Genomic DNA, 21,338 nt, shown 5'->3' on the forward strand with positions numbered 1-21,338 from the left:
GACCTCAAAAGCTGCTGCAAAATCTTTAAGCGCCGCAGTGCGTCAACCTCTGCCTTTTCGTCCTAGGGGATAGCAGTGGAGGGAAGGTTCCTTGTGTTACTACTCCTCCTTTGGTAGAACGAGAGGTGCCGCCAGTCAAAGGGGCCAGCAAAAAAGTACCCGTGGTGGTCGGGGAAATCGTGGTGCCAAAGCCTCTCTGGTGTCAAAGCCGCTCAGGCAGCTGCCTCTGCCACAGCCGCTTCCAAACAGTCATGAGGTCATGTCCCATGGTTCGCCGGTTGGGGTCAGACGGTCTCCGCATCTCGAAGAATGGCGTGCCATTACTTCAGATGCGTGGATTCTGGATACCATTGCCCATGGCTACTGCCTTACCTTCCTTCAGCGGCCTCATGACAATCCACCAGGGAAACTCTTTTTGAAGCTTCCGGATCCACTCCTTGCACAGGAAATCTTGAGCCTGCTGGAGAAAGGCGCTATAGAACTGGTGCCTGTCGCGGAGAGGAACAAGGGATGGTATTCCCCTTATTTTTTTATCCCAAAGAAAGACAGGGGATTGAGACCCATCATGGACTTGCGTTGGTTGAACAGACTTCTCAGGAAGGACAAGTTCAAGATGGTCACTCTTTCTCAAGTCCTCCAGGCCCTTCAATTTCAGGATTGGTTGGTGTCTCTGGACCTCAAGGATGCTTACTTTCATGTGCCGATTCATCCCGCGCACAGGAAGTACCCCAGGTTTGTGGCTGGTGACTCGCGCTTTTAGTTTTGGGTCCTGCCGTTCGTATTGACCTCTGCCCGAGGGTCTTCACCAAGCTACTGGTGGTGGTGGCAGCGTACCTCAGGCGAGGGGGGATTCACGTCTACCCCTACCTGGACGACTGGCTGATCTGGGCACGCTCTCCCGAGCTGGCGTTGGATCATCTCAGTGTCACCTGCCGCACCCTACACAGGCTGGGCTTCTCCCTGAATTTCAAGAAGTCGCATCGGACACCTTCCCAACAGCTCCAGTACATCAGGGCTGTTTTAGACACGTCCTTGGGGGAAGTGTTCGCCTCCCAAGGTAAGGGCTCATCACATTGTGCAGATGGTGGACAAGTTTCAACGTGCCCAGAGTCTCCCGGCTTTCGAATTCTTAAGGTTGCTCGGCCTCATGGCCTCCTGCTTTTTTCTGGTGGCAGAGGCCCGGCTGCGGATGAGATCCCTGCAGTGGGCTCTCGATGCAGTGGTCACAGTTCTCCGGCAAGATGTCTGTTTCCGTTCAGATTCCACTCTCGGTCTCCCAGGATCTTCTGTGGTGGCCCAACAAAGGGAACCTGATGAAGGGGGAACAGTTTTGGCAACCATGGCCGGAGGTGACGGTAGTGACGGATGCTTCCCTCACAGGATGGGGCACTCATGCCAACGACTTGACCGCCAGCGGTCGTTGGTCTCCGTCTGAGTCCAAACTCCACATCAATCTGTTAGAGCTGCGGGCCGTCCAGCTAGCCCTGAAGACTTTTCTGCCCTCTGTAAGGGGAAAGAGTGTCCTGATCCTGACGGACAACACAGTGGCCATGCATTACCTCAACAAAAAAGGGGGGGGTAGGGTCACTTCCGTTGTGCACAGAGACAATGCAACTCTGGTTCTGGGCCATCCAGCAGGAAATTTCGATCTTGGCAGTTCATCTGGCCGGAGACGAAAATGCAGCGGCGGATGCTCTGAGCAGGCAGAGCACGTTCTCCGACGAGTGGGAATTGGCTCAGGAAGTCCTTCAGGAGATCTTCGCCCTTTGGGGAACCTCCGCAAGTGGATCTCTTCGCCACCAGTGTCAACCGGAAGTGCGAAAGATTCTGCTCAAGGGAATTTCTTCCAAGAGGAGCCTTAGGAGACGCGTTTCGTGGTGGATTGGTCATTCCCACTGCTGTACGTGTTTCCTCCAGTCCCTATCATTCCTCAAGTGTTGCGGAGGTTACGGAGGTTCGGTTCCCACATGATCCTCATTGGTCCGGATTGGGCCAGGAGAGCGTGGTTCCCGGACCTTCTAGTATATGTCCATCTGTCCTCCATGCCGTCTTTCCTACCGGGAGGATATGCTCTCTCGCACACGCGAGAGGAAGGGGGAAATCAGGTTCTCCATCCAGAGGTCAAGACTCTCAACCTTCATGCTTGGTATCTGAAAGGTTGAGGTATAAGGACTGAGACCTCCCGGATGACATGATGGAGGTGTTGCTCTCGGCCAGGCGGCCTGCAACAAAATCCCTGTGCCGTTGGCGTAAGTACTGCGACTGGTGCCGAGATCACAATTTTGATCCTTTTCAGTGCTCCATTCCTATGGTTTTGTCTTTCATACTTTCTTTGGCCTACAGGCGCATTCACGTGGGTACCATTAAAGGTTACATTGCGGCGCTGTCTATCTTTAAGCGCTTGTCTGAAGAGTTTTTTTACTTTAAGATTCCTCTGATTTTTTCAGTTTCTTAAAGGACTGACTAATGTGTTCCCGCCGTCCCCTTTCCAGCTGCCGGGTTTGGGATTTGAATTTGGTTTAGAAATTTCTCATGGGTGCTCTGTTTGAACCTTTGCACTCTTGTCCTTCGAGATTACTGTCATTCAAGACATTGTTCTTCGTTGCGGTTACTTCCGCTCGCAGAGTTAGTGAATTGCAGGCACTTTCACCTAAGCCACCCTTTACTGTGTTTCACAAGGGCAGGATTGTACTGTGAGTACGTCCCTCCTTTCTACCTAAGGTAGTTTCTGAATACCATTTGAGTCAAAAGGTGCTACTTCCATCTTTCTATCCTCCTCCTCATCCTGGTAAGGAAGAGGAGCGACTCCATCAGTTGGATCCTAGGAGAGCTCTGAGCTTTTACATTTCTAGGATGTCCAGGGTCAGAGTGGACGATCAACTCTTTGTTAGGATGTGGAATACGTTGGAGGAACATCCAGTCCAAAGAACGTTACCAGTTGGTAAGTAACTTGTTCTTCTACCCCACAGATGCAGGTGAACAGTTCCATCTCAGCAGGGAGGAAGAACTGTTTGAGGACGCACAAAGCTTACTCCAAGCAATAGGAATCAACAGGGAGCGTGTGAATCCCCACTACTCGCAGACCCAGAGTACCTGCAATGAAGAAAATAAAGGATACACGAGGATCCGTGGACAAGTATTCAGGGCGCTTTCATTTGAAGAATTCTGCCCACCAATGGCAGGTCCGCAGATGAGTTTGGGTGTCTGGTTTAGGTCTGGCTAGCCATGGTTATTGTAGTAGAGAATCAAACTCACAAAGATCCAGACAACTGAAAGAAGCAACAAAGAGTATACCCAAGAGGACGACACATAAGGTTGAAGCATCAGCATCTGTGAGGATGATGCTAGAAGCCTAGAAGAACCTGACCAAGTTGTTAGGACAGCTCCAGAAGAAACTATACGGCAGCCAGCCGGGGAGAAACATTCACACGACTTAGGCAATGGCAGGAGATGACCCAGACTGTCCCAATAACTGAACTGAGGTTGGGCAACAGCAGGCCTCCTGATGTCAAGCCAGCAAGACCCTCCTACCACCTCCCACCTTAGGCATTTAGGCCAGAAGGATTTTCGAGGAGGCAGCACTGCAGAGACCTGGAACAATGTCCCACAAAGGAACATCCAGTCCACCAAGCTAGCAGAATCACAGAAAGCTAAGGAATGGGATTCCACCAGCAGAGACGGAACAAGGACAAATCAGCCAGTGTCCAGAATGTATGGCCATACCAGGGTCCTCGGCAGCAGCCCATCTTATGCATTAGCCTTCCAGGAAATCTGGTACAGATCGGAGGAATGAAAAGTGTCTCCCATTGATGATACATTCACGCAATGGCTGGCCTAAACCTGCCTACCAATCACATCACAGGGCAGCACACCCATGTTTTGAGGGCCAGCCAATCGGGCTGCCCAACCCACTGGCCCACACGCACTGGATGTAGATTGGTATGCTCGGGACTTCACGGTAAGACGACATCAGCACATAGGCCATCTATTTTAAAGCCTGTCTCGCAGAACTTACAGACAAAGGAATGGCAATAAAGTAAATGGACATGTGTAGGATTTACCCGCTGCTAGCTACGATATATATGGGCAGTATGCGACTAACATGGTTTAAAGGTCTACATACATGATTTAGCCAATATTCAATCACAGGTGCCTCCTGACTACTAAACAGAACACCCGGCTACCAAAATAGAGTGATTAAAGAACACCCTGCCTTGATGGCCACATGGGTCACTAAGGGTGACACACCAGGAAAACTGTTGCATTTGTAAGGGGACTACAGTTGAAGTCCCTCTGACCACAAAACAAAAGTAAAAAAACCAAAGAAGCCAGTAAAACCTTCATGTTAAAAGTTAGGTAGCCACAATCCTAAAAATAATATTCCACCCTTACAGTTATATGCAGTCGTAATCCTATCGTGAGGAATATGCACACTCTTGCCTGTTTGTACCCTGGCCTTTAGGTCTTACACCCGTTTACACTGCTGTTGCTTTGCCTTACTCCCATTCTGCCCATCATTCCTACTTTTTACCAATCCCGGGTGCCCTCAATCTGATGTTGCCCACCTCCTCCCCCCTCCTCTGTATATTTCCCTGCATGATTTGTCCTAAAATGTTCTTTCTCTCATTGTTTGACTCCCAGGATGACAACATCGGTGGATGTCCTGATATCCATCTGTGTTATGTTTGCCCTCTCCTTCGTACCTGCAAGCTTTGTTCTGTTTCTAATTGAGGAGCGTGTCAGCAAGGCTAAACACTTGCAGTTTGTGAGCGGAATGAAGCCTCTCCTGTACTGGCTGGGAAACTTTGCATGGGACATGGTAAGGCATCCATTATTGACATGATTGTGTCCCATTGTTTATTGCATTTCAGTTTTAACATCTCAAAACAAATGCCTAGAATCTTGTGTTTACTGAAACCATCCTATGCACTCGGACCAACTTACATGGCTCTACGTAATGTTGCTCCAATCTCCTTACCTCTCATCTATCCCTCGTCACTTCTCTTTTGTTCTATTTGTTTGGTGTGTGCCTTTAACAGTGATTACTTTTTGCATGCATACTGTGTCTGACATAAGGTGCCTGCTCGCTCAGCTACTGACTCCGACTGCAGCAAATAATTTTCCAACATCTAAAGCTTGTCAAGGCATAATGAATAACTGTACATGTAGCCCCTTAGAAGAAAATCAGGGCTTTAAGGTCTTAAAATGGCAAACATAAAATGTATTTATAAAAAGTGTTTCAAGGCGCAACAAGGCATGGGAGGGGAGCAAGGGGGGACAAGACAGCGATCTTACTAGACCCAGTGACATTGAAGTTCAGGGGAGAGGAAAGGGGAGAACTGCTGGGGCAGGGGAGGAGAAGCAGGTGCAGGACATAGGACCGAAACAGAAAAAAGAACCCTGAAAAAAACAAGGTGTGCGCCCACCAGGTGGCAGTGCAGGGGTTAAGTGCCGACAGCAAGTGTTAGTGCAGGTAGTGGGACTGTAGGGTTGCAGATACAGCCCCAAGTGCAGGGTTGCCAGGCGGCAGTGCAGGTGTGCCACTAAGGGGGCAGGGCCCTTGGCCCGAATTTCAGAGGGTAGCTAGGTATCCAATGCAGTATCAGACACGAGAACAGCAGGGGAGGGGAAGCGCGAAGGCAGAAGCAAAGAGGAAAGTCTTGAGCTGCTTCTGGGACCAGAGACGGTTCTGCTCATGTTTCAGAGAGGCAGTTCCAGAGGGAGGCACCGGCCGAAGAGAGAGATCTGCCCCCAGCTTGTTGCTTGGAAAAGCAATTAACCCTCAAGGAGTTGGAGGTTGAGGAGCGAAGAGCTCGAGTAGGTAGATATTTCAGAAGAGAAAGCTGGTGATATTTTGGTCTCTGGCCCCAGAAGGCCACGTGGACAATGCAAAGGGTCTTGCATTTAATCCTTGCAGCCACTGGGAGCCAATGGAGCGGTTTCAGTGCTGGAGAGATACGATCCCTGGGCTTGAGGCCAAGGGCAAGTTTTGCCGTCCTGTTCTGGATGAGTTGCAGAGGACAGAGAGTAGAGGCAGGTAGATTTAAAAAGAGGCTGTTGCAGTAGTCCAGCCTATATAGAACCAGAGCTCTGGAGACAGTGAGCTACTGCGGGTAGGAGAGGAAAGGAAGAATACCTCTGAGGAGGTGCAGTTGGTAGTTTGACTTCTTAGAGATGGACAGTACAACAAAAGTACATTAACAATGCTTCGTAAGTGAGCTTTTGAGATGTTCGTAAAACATACAGAGATTTAGGAGTATCTTAAATTGTTTGCTTGCCAGCAGCTTTTCACCATGTGCTGCACTCACAGAAATCTTGTAAAGTTGCCAGTCCTGTTTTAATGCAAGTTGAATGTTAGAAACTACTGTAGATATTAATTGTCCACAAATGCTCATAAAGTATGCTCACCCTTCACCATCTCTGTTTCTAGTGCAATTACCTGGTCCCTGCAATGCTGGTGATCCTGATCTTTGTCTGCTTCCAGCAAGAGTCCTATGTGTCCTCTGATAACCTGCCAGCTTTAGTGCTGTTACTACTCTTCTATGGGTAAGAAACCGGACTGGTAAGGATCTGCCTGTATGACTCTGGTGTACCTCTCCCTATGGGTAAGAGACCATTAAATGTCCCCTGCTGGTATATCTTCCCTTCTATTGGTAAGATACTGCTCAGGACCTTCCACAAAATAATTGTTGCTGCTCTTCCATTTGTAAGAGATTGTTAAGGACCCCCCCCTGTATTTCTTCTCCCTTTATTTGTGTAAGAGACTGCTAAGAATTTGAACTGCTGGTGCAATGCTCCTCTGTCTATATAGATAAAAGATTGCCAAGGATATCTTTCTCTGGGATTGCTGCTCCTCGAATATGGGAAAATTAATGCCTCGCTGTTACTGCTCCTAGTGTTTTGTGGGTAAAGGACTGCAAGCGTTGTGCTGCTGTAGTACTGTTGCTCTTTGAGGGTTTAGGGACAATGGAGAACCTGCCTTTCCTTATAGTGTGCTTGTTTATGTGGTAAAAAAGAGCAGAATAAGGGGTCTATGTGGAATATACCCATATGGTGCTTTTTGCTCTATCTGAATAAGGGACTATTAAAACAAGCATTGGCCATGCCAACAGTTTTGGGCAAAAATACTTGCCAGGCACAGCTGTAATAGTATTAACTGACCATTGATGGTAGCGGGTGCGAAATGGTATGAACACCTGCACATATAATAGCAGTGCCTGGCAAATGCTTAATACTTGTACACAAGTCAAAACTGTTGGCTTTGCCAATGCTTGTTTTTACCAGAACTTCAGTGAAGGACACAAAGAGTGCTTATGAATCAAAGGAGACTGAAAAAAGCATTTTAGTCTGTTTCCATCAGGTTTTTGGTTTTGAAAATGTGTTTAACATGTGAAATATGCTGCTTGTGATAGCAGCAGAGGAGAAATGTTTTCAAAGGACTATAACTATTTGCAAGACACAAGGATCCTGTGCCATTTTAATACATTAAGATTCTAGTACTGCAACAAATTGAAAAACTCCACCTCATCCGCGGCAGCATCTTCAAAAGCTGTTTCATTTTACAGCCCAGCTTCACTCGCCTTACAAGTCCGTTTCCCCACCTGTGATTCTTTATGCCCGTCATGAAAAAAACAGAAGCACTCTCAAAATCTCTGAACTTTACCTCGAGCTGATCAAGCAACGCTGCAGCTGCACACTTCCATAAGACCTGACTCATTCCTCCATGGCCCAACTCCTTCCCCTAACCCCACTTCTTCCTCCCACAACCCGAACAAAAAAAACAGCCAGCCTGCGCCTTACATCAGCAGGTCCACACGCTGTACAAACTGAAAGCCTTCATCCCTTTTCCCCTGACGAGGAGGTTCGGGTGGGAGAGGCAGGAATGGGTGGGACCAGCCATAGAGATGTGTGTTGTAAAGTGAACTTCTCCAGTAAAGGCACATCAGGATAGTGGATCCAGACTCCATGGTAGAAAGCTATATTGCTTTATTTAATTAGTTACAGGCTCCAATAACTACTGTAAATTGGTAGCAGGGTCCCATCTCCACTCCCTACTTGGAGTGCCAGCTTCGTGTTAGTTTCATTGTTACTATCTGCTTGATATGTAAAGGGAAACAAGGTGAGTCGTGCTTTGTATATAAAGGGAAGGATGTGTGTTGTGTCTTATCTTTGTTTCAGTGCATTGTATGTTTCTTTGCAGATCTGCTGGCCATTCCTATTGTTGTTGGAATAAACCCACCAAACATCCTCGGGTATCTCAGCTTAGGTCTCAACTGACACTTCTCAGAACACCTACATGTTATGATTCATCTAACATTCCTTGAGCTGTCACTCACTCGCACACAGAGCATTCCAACAACATTAGGAATGTCCAGCAGATCTGCAAAGAGACATATAATGCATTGACACAAAGACAAGACGCAACAATTATCATGGCTATGCGCAGGGGTGGGTGGACCCATAACCAAACAATACCTATACACTGTGTCCCCCTCCTCAAATGTCAATCCTCTGCGTCCCTTTTCAAATGCCTTTCCTCCCTATCTATACTTGAATCAGTATTCAAATGCAATAGTTTGGGCTTTTCTAGGTGTCCCGTTTTCAACACTCAATAGTTCAAACAAAAAAGGCTGTCTCTGGTCCTGCTCTTCTCTTTGGTTAAGGGGCTATGGAAGCATGACTGCTCTTATTCTGCTCCTTCTGTGGGCAAATGTCTGTGCAGAAATAGCCCCTGTGTCTGTGCCTCTCTGTATGTTTGGAACTAATGGATACCCTACCTGCTATGATCCAGCTCTTCTTAATTGCTTGTGGTATAGTGAAGAACATGCTGGCAGTGGCCATGCTCGTTTGTGATGGTAAGGGACTGTGTAGAACTTCTCCTCTATGCATCTGCTTCACTTTTATTTGTAAAGGAAGGTGAAGAGCCACTGCACCCTATTTCCACTCCGCTCTGTATGCAAGGGCCTGTAGAGAATATGATGTGGTTTGCTTTGCTGATCGTCAAGGGGTAAGGAGTCTGGAGAACAAAGCAACACTCCTTCTACTGCTCTTATGGGAATATTGGACTTTTGAGAACATGCTGGCCCTGCTTCTGCTCCTTTTCTGTGGATAATGGACTGTGAAAATCATGTCAGCCCCAGACATGCTGCTCTTGCTCTTTCTGCTTTCAGGGGCATCACAAACAACCCCCTGCTCCCGAGCCTCTGCCTACACCTGTTCCCTCACTGTTGCCAAGCTCCTCCCAATGGACCCCGGAACAGTTTGATAGGGTGATGAGGAGAATGTCTAGTTTTGTTAATTTCCTTGATCAACACCCAGATCAACTTCCCAACCTTCAGGGGCCCCCTCAAGGCAAAGCAGCTAACAAGCAGCCCGACGCCAAAAGAGCCAGCCTGGACGCAACACAAACCCATACCTCTACCTATCAAGACGTGTCTGATGACATATATTATTACGACACTCAAGGTTCCCAAGACCCTGGCTCTTTAGCAGACCCATAAGACCAATGGAACATGGGGGACACAGATCAATACTATGACGACGATGATGTATATATACATCATCAAATCCCCAGACCATACCGACCAACAAGTGGCTGATTCCCTGGTGGACAACCAACTGCAGTACAATGACCTGCTTTTAAAGGCTGCATTCTTAAAAATAACTTAGACGCAGTAGACAATGCGGGGCGAATTGTGGCAGACGGTACCATCAAATAACACCATGCATGGCTTCGTCAGTTGGGTTTCAAGTTGAAGTTGGAGACCCAAGCCACCCTTTTGAACATGCCTAACGAGCCCAACGCATTGTTCGGTAAAGCGGTTGAGGATCCACTGAGGAGTGCAAAGGAGGTATACGACACCCTCAAATCCCTGGCAAATCCCTGGCACAACTCACAAACAAATCCTTTGTGCCGAGAGGAGGTTCAAATACACACCGGTTTAGAAGGCAGAACACCCAGTGGTCCTCCAACTACAACCAGGGCATTCCTCCCAACAGAACCTTCAAAGGGTCCACAGAAGGTCCAGAAGTAGGGGCAGATCCTCTGCCTCAAGAGGGGACTCCTAAGCAATGACCAACTGCTACAGGGTCCCTCCCATGCGTCTCCAGTAGGAGATCGTATTTCTCACTTTACCTGCGCATTGAACTATTTGGAAGTGGGCACTCAACCCGAACATGTTCCTAGTGTCACGTTGGACAAGTGGGTACTTTCCACCGGGGTGGGGGGCAATTGCATAGAGCGAATCCAAACACCAGCCAACCACCCGCCAAGACAAAGACAAACTACACTGGAAGAACAACGCATCCTGCTAGAAGAGGTCAAGGCACTGATACTAAAGGACGCCATAGAAATTGTCCCGGAAAAACAGGTAAACAAGGGTATTTATTTAATGTACTTCCTTGTGCCAAAGAAGCGCCCTGTCCTAGACATGTGCCCTGTGAACCCTGTCAAGCCCCAAAACATCTGCATGACAACGCTACAGGAAGTAATCACACTGTTAAAACATGGGCACTACATGGCAACCTTGGACATGAAAGATGCATACTTTCATATTTCAATGTTCCCAGCGCACAGAAGATTTCGGCGTTTCAAGATAGCGAATCAACACTACCAATTCAAGGTGCTACCTTTAGGCATAGCCTCCGCTCCAAGGGATTCACCAAGGTACTAGCGGTAGTGGCAGCACACCTATGCAGAGAATCAATCCCAGTCTACCCTTATCTGGACGACTGGCTGATAACAGGGGAATCCCCTCAAATTTGCAGGCAAAATACCCAAAGAACAATCAAGCTTCTGTTCCAATTGTTATCAATCAACGGGGAAAAAATCAAGTCTCGTTCCAAGCCTAACAAAACAGTTCTTAGGAGCTATCATGAAGACAGAAAAGGGACTAGTCTTACCGTCAAACGAAAGAGTGTAAAACATACTTCTGCAAATACCTCAGTATCTAGCCAGTCACCAAATAACCGTACTCAAAGCAATGCGCTTGTTCAGGATGATGGCTTCATGCACATACCTGGTTCCGCACGCACGGTTTCGCATGCGCCCATTGCAAGAGTGGTTAGCGAAACAGTGGTCTCAGGCCAGAGGTCAGTCGGACGATCTAGTGGTGGTTTCGCTAACCCTAGTTCAAGCGCTACACTGGTGGATAAAGGAAAATCTGTTGAAGGGAAAATCTTTTCACAACCCTACAGTGCAATCAACTGTCACAACAGACGCATCACTCACCGGGTGGGGGAGCCCATTACCTTCACCACAAAGCGCATGGCCTGTGGACCCTTATCACAACCCAAAATCACATAAACCTTTTAGAGCTACTAGCAGTGCTCAAATCCCTGCAAGCTTTTCAAGTGCATCTACCAGGCCAAACAGTACAAGTCCTCACAGACAGCACCACATAAACAAGCAGGGAGGCACACACTCTCCAAGTCTGTTTAGGCTAGCCCAAACTATTTGGAAGTGGGCACTCAACCCGAACATGTTCCTAGTGTCGCAACACGTTCCAGGGGAACTCAATTCTCTGCCAGACTCACTAAGCAGAGATCCTCTACCCGAAGAGCATGAGTGGCAGCTCAGCAGAAACATTTCAGACGATATCTTTTCCCTCAGGGTCTATCCTCCGTTAGACCTGTTCGCCACAAGGCTAAACATACAATGCCCAGACTTCGCATCCAGGTTTCCCCAAGCCGGATCCAAGGGGAACGTCCTGTGGATGAGCTGGTGATGGAAATTTGCTTACACTTTTCCACCAACTACGCTACTGAGCAGGATAGTGAACAAGATGCACCAGGAACAAGTAACTCTAATTCTGGTTGCTCCTATGTGGGTGAGACATCCTTGGTTTCTGCATCTGTGCAAAATCACGATGTGCGATCCAATCCAATCAACCCAAGACAGAAACACAAGGCTATCGGGACTATACTGCACTGATGATCACTAATAAGGCTGAAAGCAGGTATGTAGTTGTCCTGGCAGCCTTGCAAATGTCTGTCTTGGGTTGATTAAGCTATGTATAAAATAGCATTGCCCTCTTAGACAAAGACACTTTCCTGGAGAAAAAGGTTTGGATTTGAGCTAATTTGCATACCCACAATACCTTGCTGTTGTGGCCCAGAACTGAAGGTTAACTTCCAGTGATGGCTACTAGGTGGCGTTGTAGAATGTATAACTTGGCTCAAATGGACATTGCTATTTTCACATTTCAGGTGAAAGGGTTTTTTTCAAACCGTTTTAAACCCACCGTAACTTTCTTGGTGTTTTGTGTTTGTATGTGTATATATATTTCTGAGGCTTGTGGGATCTTCTTAGATCACATGCTATGCATAGGCCGACATCCAGTGGAAGCTGCAGAGTATTAGTTTTTGTAACTTGAAAAGGGACGTCGACAGGGCGTACCAGTTATACTATCCCTAGTGTGACATCTGCTGTACTCATGGTGCTTCTCGCGTCGAGGTCCCTCCGATTGTTTTTTTCCAGCATCATAGTCAGACGCATATCGCAGAGTTCCTTCTTGGCTATCACCATTGCTTAGAAAAGTTTAACGGCGCCGGCATCAACGACAAATTACTATTGTCGATGACTGCAACAACTCGTCTCGACGATCCTTTGTCACGGCCTCCGAAGGCCTCAACGGACCTCAGCCCTCACAGTAGGGAGATTCGGGGGAGGTACATTCTTTAGTCTCTTTAAGAGAATGCATATTCGCCTTTCCGCCCACTTTTTTCACCAGGCTGCCATCCCCATACATAATGGAAAATACACCCTTTAAGTTTTGCCCCTCTTGTAATAGAAAATACCCCTGGAAAGACTTGCACTGGGTGTGCAATCTTTGGCGTCCCAGGGATCACACCGAGGGACAGTGCAAGTTGTGCAAACTGTTCAGGCCCAAAACACTCAAGGATCGCAAAACCAAACGCTGGGCTCACCACGCCATACAGGCCAAGGCCGCAATGGACATCGAGGGAGCCTCCAGCGACGGCAACATCGACGTCTACAGTGATGCAGAGGGCGATCGGGATCCGCCGGATACCCGCGTGCAAGCCCCTGAGCCCAACAGGCAGGCCAGCGGTTCTGCTACGGCGACAACACTTGGCAGCACTAGCACAACCAAGTCACACCACACAAAGCACACCTCCCACGGCCGAAAGTCGAGCACCGACCGGAAAGCCACACACAGTGTCAAGGGGGATGTCCGAGATTTCCCTGTCCTCTGGGCCATCGCACTCGGGATCACCACATGACAGGCCCCCGAAACAAATGAGCAAGTCCGTTTCTGACACTGTGTCTCAAGCCACGAAATCCTCACATGCCAGCAACCGGGCGTCGAAAGATTCGTTGACGGCCCCCATACAGGCAGACCACCGACTGTCGAAAGACACGTCAAAGGACTCCTCAAAGTCTACACCAAGATCGAAGATGAGCAAGCTGATCAAAAAACGGGGCACAGATAAACAGTTAAAAAGCCAGTCATCGAAAAAACATAAGTCTTCGAGGACCCAGGGAGAGAGCACTCTTTCGGAGGCTATGCACCATAATAGAACCCCTGAACCAGAGAAACCACCCACCCCCGCCCCGCCTTTGCTCCCCATGTAAGTCCAAGTTCATCACAAAGGACAGCAGAACAAATTGACATGGTCATGAGGCGAATGTCCTCTCTCGCTAATTTCTTTGACCACCCCAAAGTCCTGCAAAACCTTCTGGTTGCTCCACACAGCAGGCCAGTAACTACTCAAATCAAGTGGAAGGAGTTACCAAGTCTTCCGCCAAAAGAGCCCACACAGACTTCACACAAGCTTCCACCTTGCAGCAGGACCTAGGCTAGCATGCTTATTGTTACTCCATGCAAGGCTCCCAGGACCCTGGAACATACAGACACAGATGACCAAGGAGACATGGGTGATGTCAACCAATTTTATGATGACGACGAGGATGTCTACGTCATCCAGTCGCCAGATCATTGAGACCCACTGGTGGCAGACTCACCAGTGTATAGCCAAATGCAATATAAAAACCTACTCCTAAAGGCGGCAGAGCATTTCAAGATCGGCAAGCAAGAGACACAAGTTGATAAGGACTTTGTTGAAGACATACTAGGGGATAAGAGATCAGCAACCCAATTTATCCCCCTGCTACAATCAGTACAGAGATGCATCCTACCCTCTCCTGTTACTCCTAATTTAACATGGGCATCAATTTGGCCAAAGCTCGTCCTGGGGTTCGTCACAGGGACAGTCCTCTCAACAGGGGTTTCAAAGAGGCCAAAGAAGGTCTCGAAAGTAGGGGCAGATCCTCTTCTTCCAGAGGCGCTCAACACCTCCTAGCAAACCAGGTAAACAAGGGTATTTATTCAATGTACTTCCTTGTGCCAAAGAAAGACCTTACGATGCGCCCTGCCTTAGACCTGCGCTCTGCAAACACCTATGTCAAGCCACAAAAATTCTGCGTGACAATGCTACAGGAATGAATCCCACTGCTGAAGCAGGGGGACTACATGGCAACCTTGCATATGAAAGATGCATATTTTCATATTTCAATCTTCCCAGCGCACAGAAGATTCTGGCGTTTCAAAATAGCAAACCAGTACTACCAATTCAAAGTGCTACCCTTTGGCATTGCCTCTGCTCCAAGGGTATTCACCAAGGTACTAGGGGTAGTGGCAACGCACCTACACAGGGAGTCAATCCCAGTGTACCCTTATCTGGACAACTGGCTGATCACAGGGGAGAACCCCCAAATTTGCAATCAAAATACCCAAAGAACAATCAGTCTACTTTTTCAGTTGGGTTTCTCGATCAACAAGAAAAAAATCAAGTCTCTTACCAAACAAGACCACACAGTTCCTAGGAGCTGTCATAAACACAGAAGAGGGTCTAGTCTTTCCGTCAAATGAAAGAGTACAAAACATATGGCTGCAAATACCTCAGTATCTAGGCGGTCGCCAGATAACCGTACGCAAAGCAATGCGCTTGCTCGGGATGATGGCATCATGCATTTACCTAGTCCCACACGATGATTGCGCATGCGCCCAATGCACGAGTGGTTGGCGAAAGTGGTTTCAGGCAAGTGGTCAGTGGGACGATCTAGTGGTTGTTTCGCCAACCCCTAATACAAGCTCTGCGCTGGTGGACAAAGGAGAACCTGTTAAAGGGGAAACCCGTCAGTGCAAGCGGTTGTCGCAATAGACGCATCACTCACTGGGTGGGGAGCCCATTACCTTCATCACATAGCGCATGGTCTGTGGAGTCTGATCACAGCCCAGAATCACATCAACCTACTGGAACTTCTAGCAGTGCTCAAGGCTCTACAAGCCTTCCAAGCACACTTGTCACATTAGACAGTACAAATACGCACAGACAGCACCACTGCTATGTTTTACATAAACGAGCAGGGGGCGCACACTCTCCAAGTCTGTCCAGGCTAGCACAAAATATCTGGAAATGGGCACTCAAGTGGGACAAGTTCGTAACATTGCAACATGTTCCAGGGAACTCAATTCTCTAGCAGACTCAATGAGCAGAGACCCTCTACCAGAAGAGCACGAGTGGCGACTCGACAAAGATATCGTAGACTGGATCTTCACACAATGGGGCTACCCCCCTCTAGACTTGTTTGCAACAAGACAAACCATGCAATGCCCAGACTTCGCATCCAGGTTTCCCCAACACGACTCTACCCCCCTCTAGACTTGTTTGCAACAAGACAAACCATGCAATGCCCAGACTTCACATCCAGGTTTCCCCAACACGACTCCAAGGTGAACGCCCTGTGGATGAACTGGTCAGGGAAACTTGCCTCTGCTTTTCCCCCCAACTCCTCTAATGTGCATAGTGGTGAACACAATGCACAAGGAACAAGTGCCATTAATCTTAGTTGCTCCTATGTGGGCGAGACAACCTTGGTATCCACATCTGTGCAAACTGGCGATGTGCGATCCAATCAAACCCTGTGCCCCTTCAACATGCTGACACAGCACAGGGGGACAACATTACACCCTCAACCTCAGTCTATGAACTTGGCAGCTTGGCTTGTCCATTTAAATCTGTCTCAAAGGTGTATGGAAATCCTGAAGGAGGCACGTAAACCAAACACTAGACTCAGTTACTTTAACAAGTGGAAAAGATGTATATTGTGGTGCCTGTCAAAACAAATAAGCCCAATAGAATGTAGAGAGGCAACGTGCTCGCCTTGGAAGCAAGATGACACGGAGCAGCACAGCTTCGATCCCCTGGTCCGTGCTTAGAAACCTCTGGGTATTAAGCGCGTTATAAATAACCTATCATATCATATGCTACACTTAATAGACTTAGGGCTAGTATTTAACAAAATCAAAGTTCACCTAGCGGATCTATCCGTGTACACCACTTCTCAAAGTAAGGTGTCCTGGTGGAAAATACCTATCATTAAAGCGTTCAGGGAGGGAGTAAAAAGACTCCACCCACCCTCCCATTTCAAACCTGCTGCCAGGGTGGGACCTAAATGTAGTACTTGCAAAGCTCATGGGACAACCCTTTGAGCCTATTCATAAGTCCAGCCTTAAACACCTCACATATAAAACAACTTTCCTGGTGGCTATAACCACCATAAGGAGAGTCAGTGAACTGCAAGCTTTGTCAGAGCAAAACCCTTTCTTTGTTATCCACAAAGACAAATTGGTATTAAGAACGCACCCTATGTTTTCACCTAAGTTAATTTCAAAGTTCCATGTCAATCAGGCCATCAAACTATCCGCTTTCTTCCAAAATCCATCAAGCTGGGCTGAGAAAAAACACCATACACTAGTTGTAAGGAGGGCGTTCCTTTACTATGTAAACAAGACCAGACCGCTAAGGAAAACAGACCAACTGTTTGTCTCCATAGCTCCAGGTAGGGAAGGAGACCGCGTTTCCAAAAACGCTATCTCCAGATGGATAGTCAGATGTATACAGCTCTGCTACTCTCTGTCAAATATAACACTGCCTTTCACACCAAGAGCTCACTCCACCAGAGGTACAGGAGCTATCTTGGCCTTTATCGCAAACGTCCCGCTGGACACCATTTGCAAAGCAGCTACATGGAACTCTATCCACACTTTTACTCAGCACTTCTGCATTAACACTCAATCTAAAGCAAATTCCCAGGTGGGACAAGCGGTGCTAAAACATCTATTTGCCGCTGTACCTTCTCACAACCCACCACTTTCTCCAAACACTGCTTGCTAATCTATGCATAGCATGTGATCTAAGCAGATTCCACAAGCCTCAGAAGGGATACATTGCTCACCGTTATCGTATTTCTGATGCTTGTATCTACTTAGATTCACATGCACCAGCCCTTCGAAGTAGAACATACATTGATGTTGTCTGGGCTTTATCTGATACATAATCTGCCTTACTACACCTGTACTCACGCTACACTTCATGCAACCTCATGTCAGAAACAAAACAATCTGAGGGACCTCGACGCGTGAAGCACCATGGGTACAGAAGACATCGCAGTAGGGATGGTATTACTGGCACGCCCTGTCGACATGCCTTTTTGAGTTTCGAAAACAAAAACGGTAATACTCTGCAGCTTCCACTAGATGTCGGCCAATGCATAGCACGTGAATCTAAGCAGATACAAGTATCAGAAATACGAATACGGTGAGTAATGTATCATATATATAATATTGCACCACCTATGCTATTTCCAGTGCCAACACCACCAAGAAGAGCCAGCACAGCGCCGCAGTGCACCACCAGGTGGCTGATTAAAATGTTTTGTCGAGGTTGTCAAATGATTATTAATCTGTGGCAGAAAAGACTTGTGTCAGAAAGAACATTACTGCAGGCAGGCAATTTGTGCTTCTGGCTCTAAAAATCCATCTTCAATGAGTATGGACATTCTTGTAGGGGAACAGTCATTGTGTGGGCTTGACAAGTTGCACAATGGAGGCTAGTTTAGCTCCCATGCAACTAAGGTAAATTCTTTGCAAACACTGGACGTCCATCTTGAGAGGATGCCCAGAGCCCAGACTGCCATCTGACTCTGCCAATTCCTTTGAAGGCCCTAACATTTTTTAGACTTTACTACAGTATTTACAGTAGCAGCAAAACAAACAAAAAAACAACAGCAGCAAAATAGGCAGTATCCTCTTGATGGAATCCACAAAGCCAGGGTCTTGTAGTCCTTGGGGGCGGGAGCCTGCTAAAGACCACTCTCTATCTCCACTACCAATATCTTCTTAAACTCTGTCCTGTTCCAGGTGTCGGGTGATGGTCCTCTACACCTCTATTGTGCACTAAGCGATCTACTAGGAACATTCTATATCACCATTTGACAAGTTGCAGCACTACTCTTCCCCCTTCTCTCTCTACTTTATCATCTGATGTCCTCAAAACACTCAAGCCTATAACAGCTTGCTAGATAACAGGCCTCCCCAATTATTCCATTAACTGTAGCCTCTGGAACTTGGCCGTCAATTACCCCATTTTTCATGGCCTATCCCAATCACTCCCTTCTGATCTTACCTGATATTGAACGTGCCATGGACTGTTCAACATTATGTTTAAATGGTGTACCTCAATAACCCCTGCTATGCTGTCTCGCCACATCCTCTCTGTTCTTACTCCAAATGGTCACACTCTTTCTCTGTGATCTCTTGACCAGGCATATCAAATTGTCTTGTTCTCATGCCTCTCTCCTTTCCACAGTCTCTCCTTGCCCTTTCTCTTTAGGCATGATCTCTGCTTGCAGTCGCTCTCCCTGCTGTGTCTTTTTGCATGTGCACACACAAGCGCTCTCTCACACACTCTCTCTATATATATCTCTTTCCTCATGGTCTCATTCCTTCGTCCCAATATCATTGCCTACCCTGTGATTTCTCTGCTAACAGTTTCACTCTCTATGGTTTCTTTTTTCAATGTAGGTGGTCCATCACTCCTCTCATGTACCCTGCCTCCTTCCTCTTCCGGGTTCCAAGCACGGCTTACGTGGCCCTCACATGCATTAACCTCTTCATCGGAATCAATGGCAGTGTGTCTACATTCGTGCTGGAGCTCTTCCCTGACCAGGTGAGTCCAGTAGTTTGCAGTGGGTGGGCTTTGTAAAATCTGGTGAAGAAGGGTGTGAGTTGTGAATGGTCTACGCCAGTGCTTGGGGTAGCATTTAGTAATCAAGATGAGTCCTGGGAGTTAGAGTCGGCAACAGCACAGGTTCTGGGGTCTTGGATGTGAACAGGAAGAGTTGTGTGGGCAGCAGAGGATTGTCACCAGAAACTCACCAGTTTCTCACCTTCCCTGGATTTCAGTAGCTGGGACCAATTTTTCCAAACCACACTGTCCTTTTGAAGGGATTGGTTCCTCTGACGTATTCCACATCTATGACAGGTAATCACCACTGCTGTGCTGCTTCGGAAAATTTTCAGCGTCCTGCGTCGATGACGTCAATACGATGTCCTCGAGGGCCACCGTTGAGCCGACGTCACCGGATGTTATAAGTACGATGCACGACGCCCATAACCTCAGTTCTGTTTTTTCCGCAAACGTGTTAGCTTCGGAGATCTCTGCGCGCTTCGGTTCTTCAGAGTTTCTATTGGTTCTATCGAACTTGTTGTTTGTGAAGTCATGTCCAGTCATTCCAAACCACACTGTCCTTTCGAAGGGATTGGTTCCTCTGACGTATTCCACATCTATGACAGGTAATCACCACTGCTGTGCTGCTTCGGAAAATTTTCAGCGTCCTGCGTCGATGACGTCGATACGATGTCCTCGAGGGCCACCGTTGAGCCGACGTCACCGGATGTTATAAGTACGATGCACGACGCCCATAACCTCAGTTCTGTTTTTTCCGCAAACGTGTTAGCTTCGGAGATCTCTGCGCGCCTCGATTCTTCAGAGTTTCTATTGGTTCTATCGAACTTGTTGTTTGTGAAGTCATGTCTTTGTTTTCTTCCACCCCACGGACGGGTTTCAAGAAGTGTCGGGACTGCGGTTCCAAGATGTCACTGACGGACCCGCACAACGCCTGCCTCTGGTGCCTCGGTGAGGACCACGCCACGGATGACTGTGACGATTGCCAGTCACTTATGTTGAAGGCCTTGCGGGAACGGAAGAAGAAGCTTTCTGTACGGTAGGGTTTCCAAGCCCCAAATGTCGAAATCTGCTGGGTTTTTGACTGACGTTTCAAGAGGCGACTCTCCGCATCGTCGGCGTAAGTCCAGGGGGTCTCGGTCCCGGAGTGGGCCCCGCCATTCCTCTGCCTCTTCTAGGCACACGCGGAAGCGGTGTCACCGGTCGCCTTCCCCATCCTCATCCGAGGACTCCCAACAAGCACTCTACTCCTGCGGAATGGGCTGCCTTTCACATGGAGATGATGGCGATTTTACAGTGGCAGGGCTCTGTTCCGTCCGCGCCTTCGAAAGAAGCCAGCAGGGAACATACTAGGGCCACCACTCACACGCCTTTGTGCTTGGGTGGTCGGCACGATCATCGGGCGCCTTCGAGGTCCCGATCGGACAAGGTGGATCGCTCTAGTTATGCCCGCTCCAGGTCCTGGTCCTCGACGCCCTTGAGACCATCGGAGCCTGTGAGGTCTTCGAAGAAGACGTCGACGCCATCGGCGCCATGTCCGTCGAAGGACTCTCTCGAGACTCTTCCTCCGAGGAAGTCACCGAAGCCGTCGACGCCACGCTAGACGTCGACGCCGATTCTGTCGACGCCTTTCGAGGATGCTTTGTCGGAGGTACCCCGTACATCGGTGGATACCCCGAGGAAGGCCCTGAAGAAGTCGGTGAGACCTCACTTTGAGCCTTTTTCTGTGCCCTCCTCCAGGGTTTTATTCCAGCCTCTGGATTATATTTCTGAGGTGCCTGACGAGATATTGTCTGGTCATAGCCAGATTGAAGACTTGCGTCAGTCTTTGCATGACACCAGTGGTCTAGATACCTCCCCGGAGGTTGAGTTTGGCAGGCCTGAGCCTGGTACGCATGCTGACTCTTCGTACAGGCGGCTTATGTCGAGGGTGACAGAGTACTTCGGGTGGTCTGCGCCACCAGTAGATTTTCTGCAGGACGACCTGACAGATATCTTGGACCAAGGTCCACCAACTGACCCAGTACTGCCATTCCATATGGCTTTGCAGCGAAGGGTGGCGGCGGCTTGGACTGCTCCGGAGAGTCTCCCAGCAGTGGGTAAGTCGTTGCCGAAAAAGTACCGCCCAGCCAGTGACGACCCCGGCTACTTGTCCATGCACCCTACTCCGGAGAGTTTGGTGGTGCAGGCGGCTACGGCTCAGCAAAACAGGCATCGTACACTACCATCCCTCCTGACAGGGACGACAAACGTTTTGACGGTTGGGCGAAGAAAGTCTTTTCTTCAGG

The 21,338-nt window shown here is 48.2% G+C and overlaps 1 protein-coding gene across 5 annotated transcripts in view; it reads left to right on the plus strand.

The window, feature by feature from the left end:
* Positions 1 to 21,338, plus strand: part of ABCA7 (ATP binding cassette subfamily A member 7) — a 2,687,121-nt gene that overhangs the window by 2,250,789 nt on the left and 414,994 nt on the right. For all 5 annotated transcript variants that reach the window (XR_011303245.1, XM_069647414.1, XM_069647430.1 and 2 more), the window contains 3 exons: positions 4,642 to 4,819; positions 6,431 to 6,546; positions 18,888 to 19,032. Coding sequence is in view for 4 of the 5 variants with exons in the window: in XM_069647414.1 (XP_069503515.1) it covers positions 4,642 to 4,819; positions 6,431 to 6,546; positions 18,888 to 19,032 (439 nt within the window). In the remaining variant the exon portion in view is untranslated. The remainder of the gene's footprint in view (positions 1 to 4,641; positions 4,820 to 6,430; positions 6,547 to 18,887; positions 19,033 to 21,338) is intronic.

This window comes from Ambystoma mexicanum, chromosome 1p, assembly GCF_040938575.1.
Source record: "Ambystoma mexicanum isolate Mex_15411 chromosome 1p, UKY_AmexF1_1, whole genome shotgun sequence".
Taxonomy (NCBI): domain Eukaryota; kingdom Metazoa; phylum Chordata; class Amphibia; order Caudata; family Ambystomatidae; genus Ambystoma; species Ambystoma mexicanum.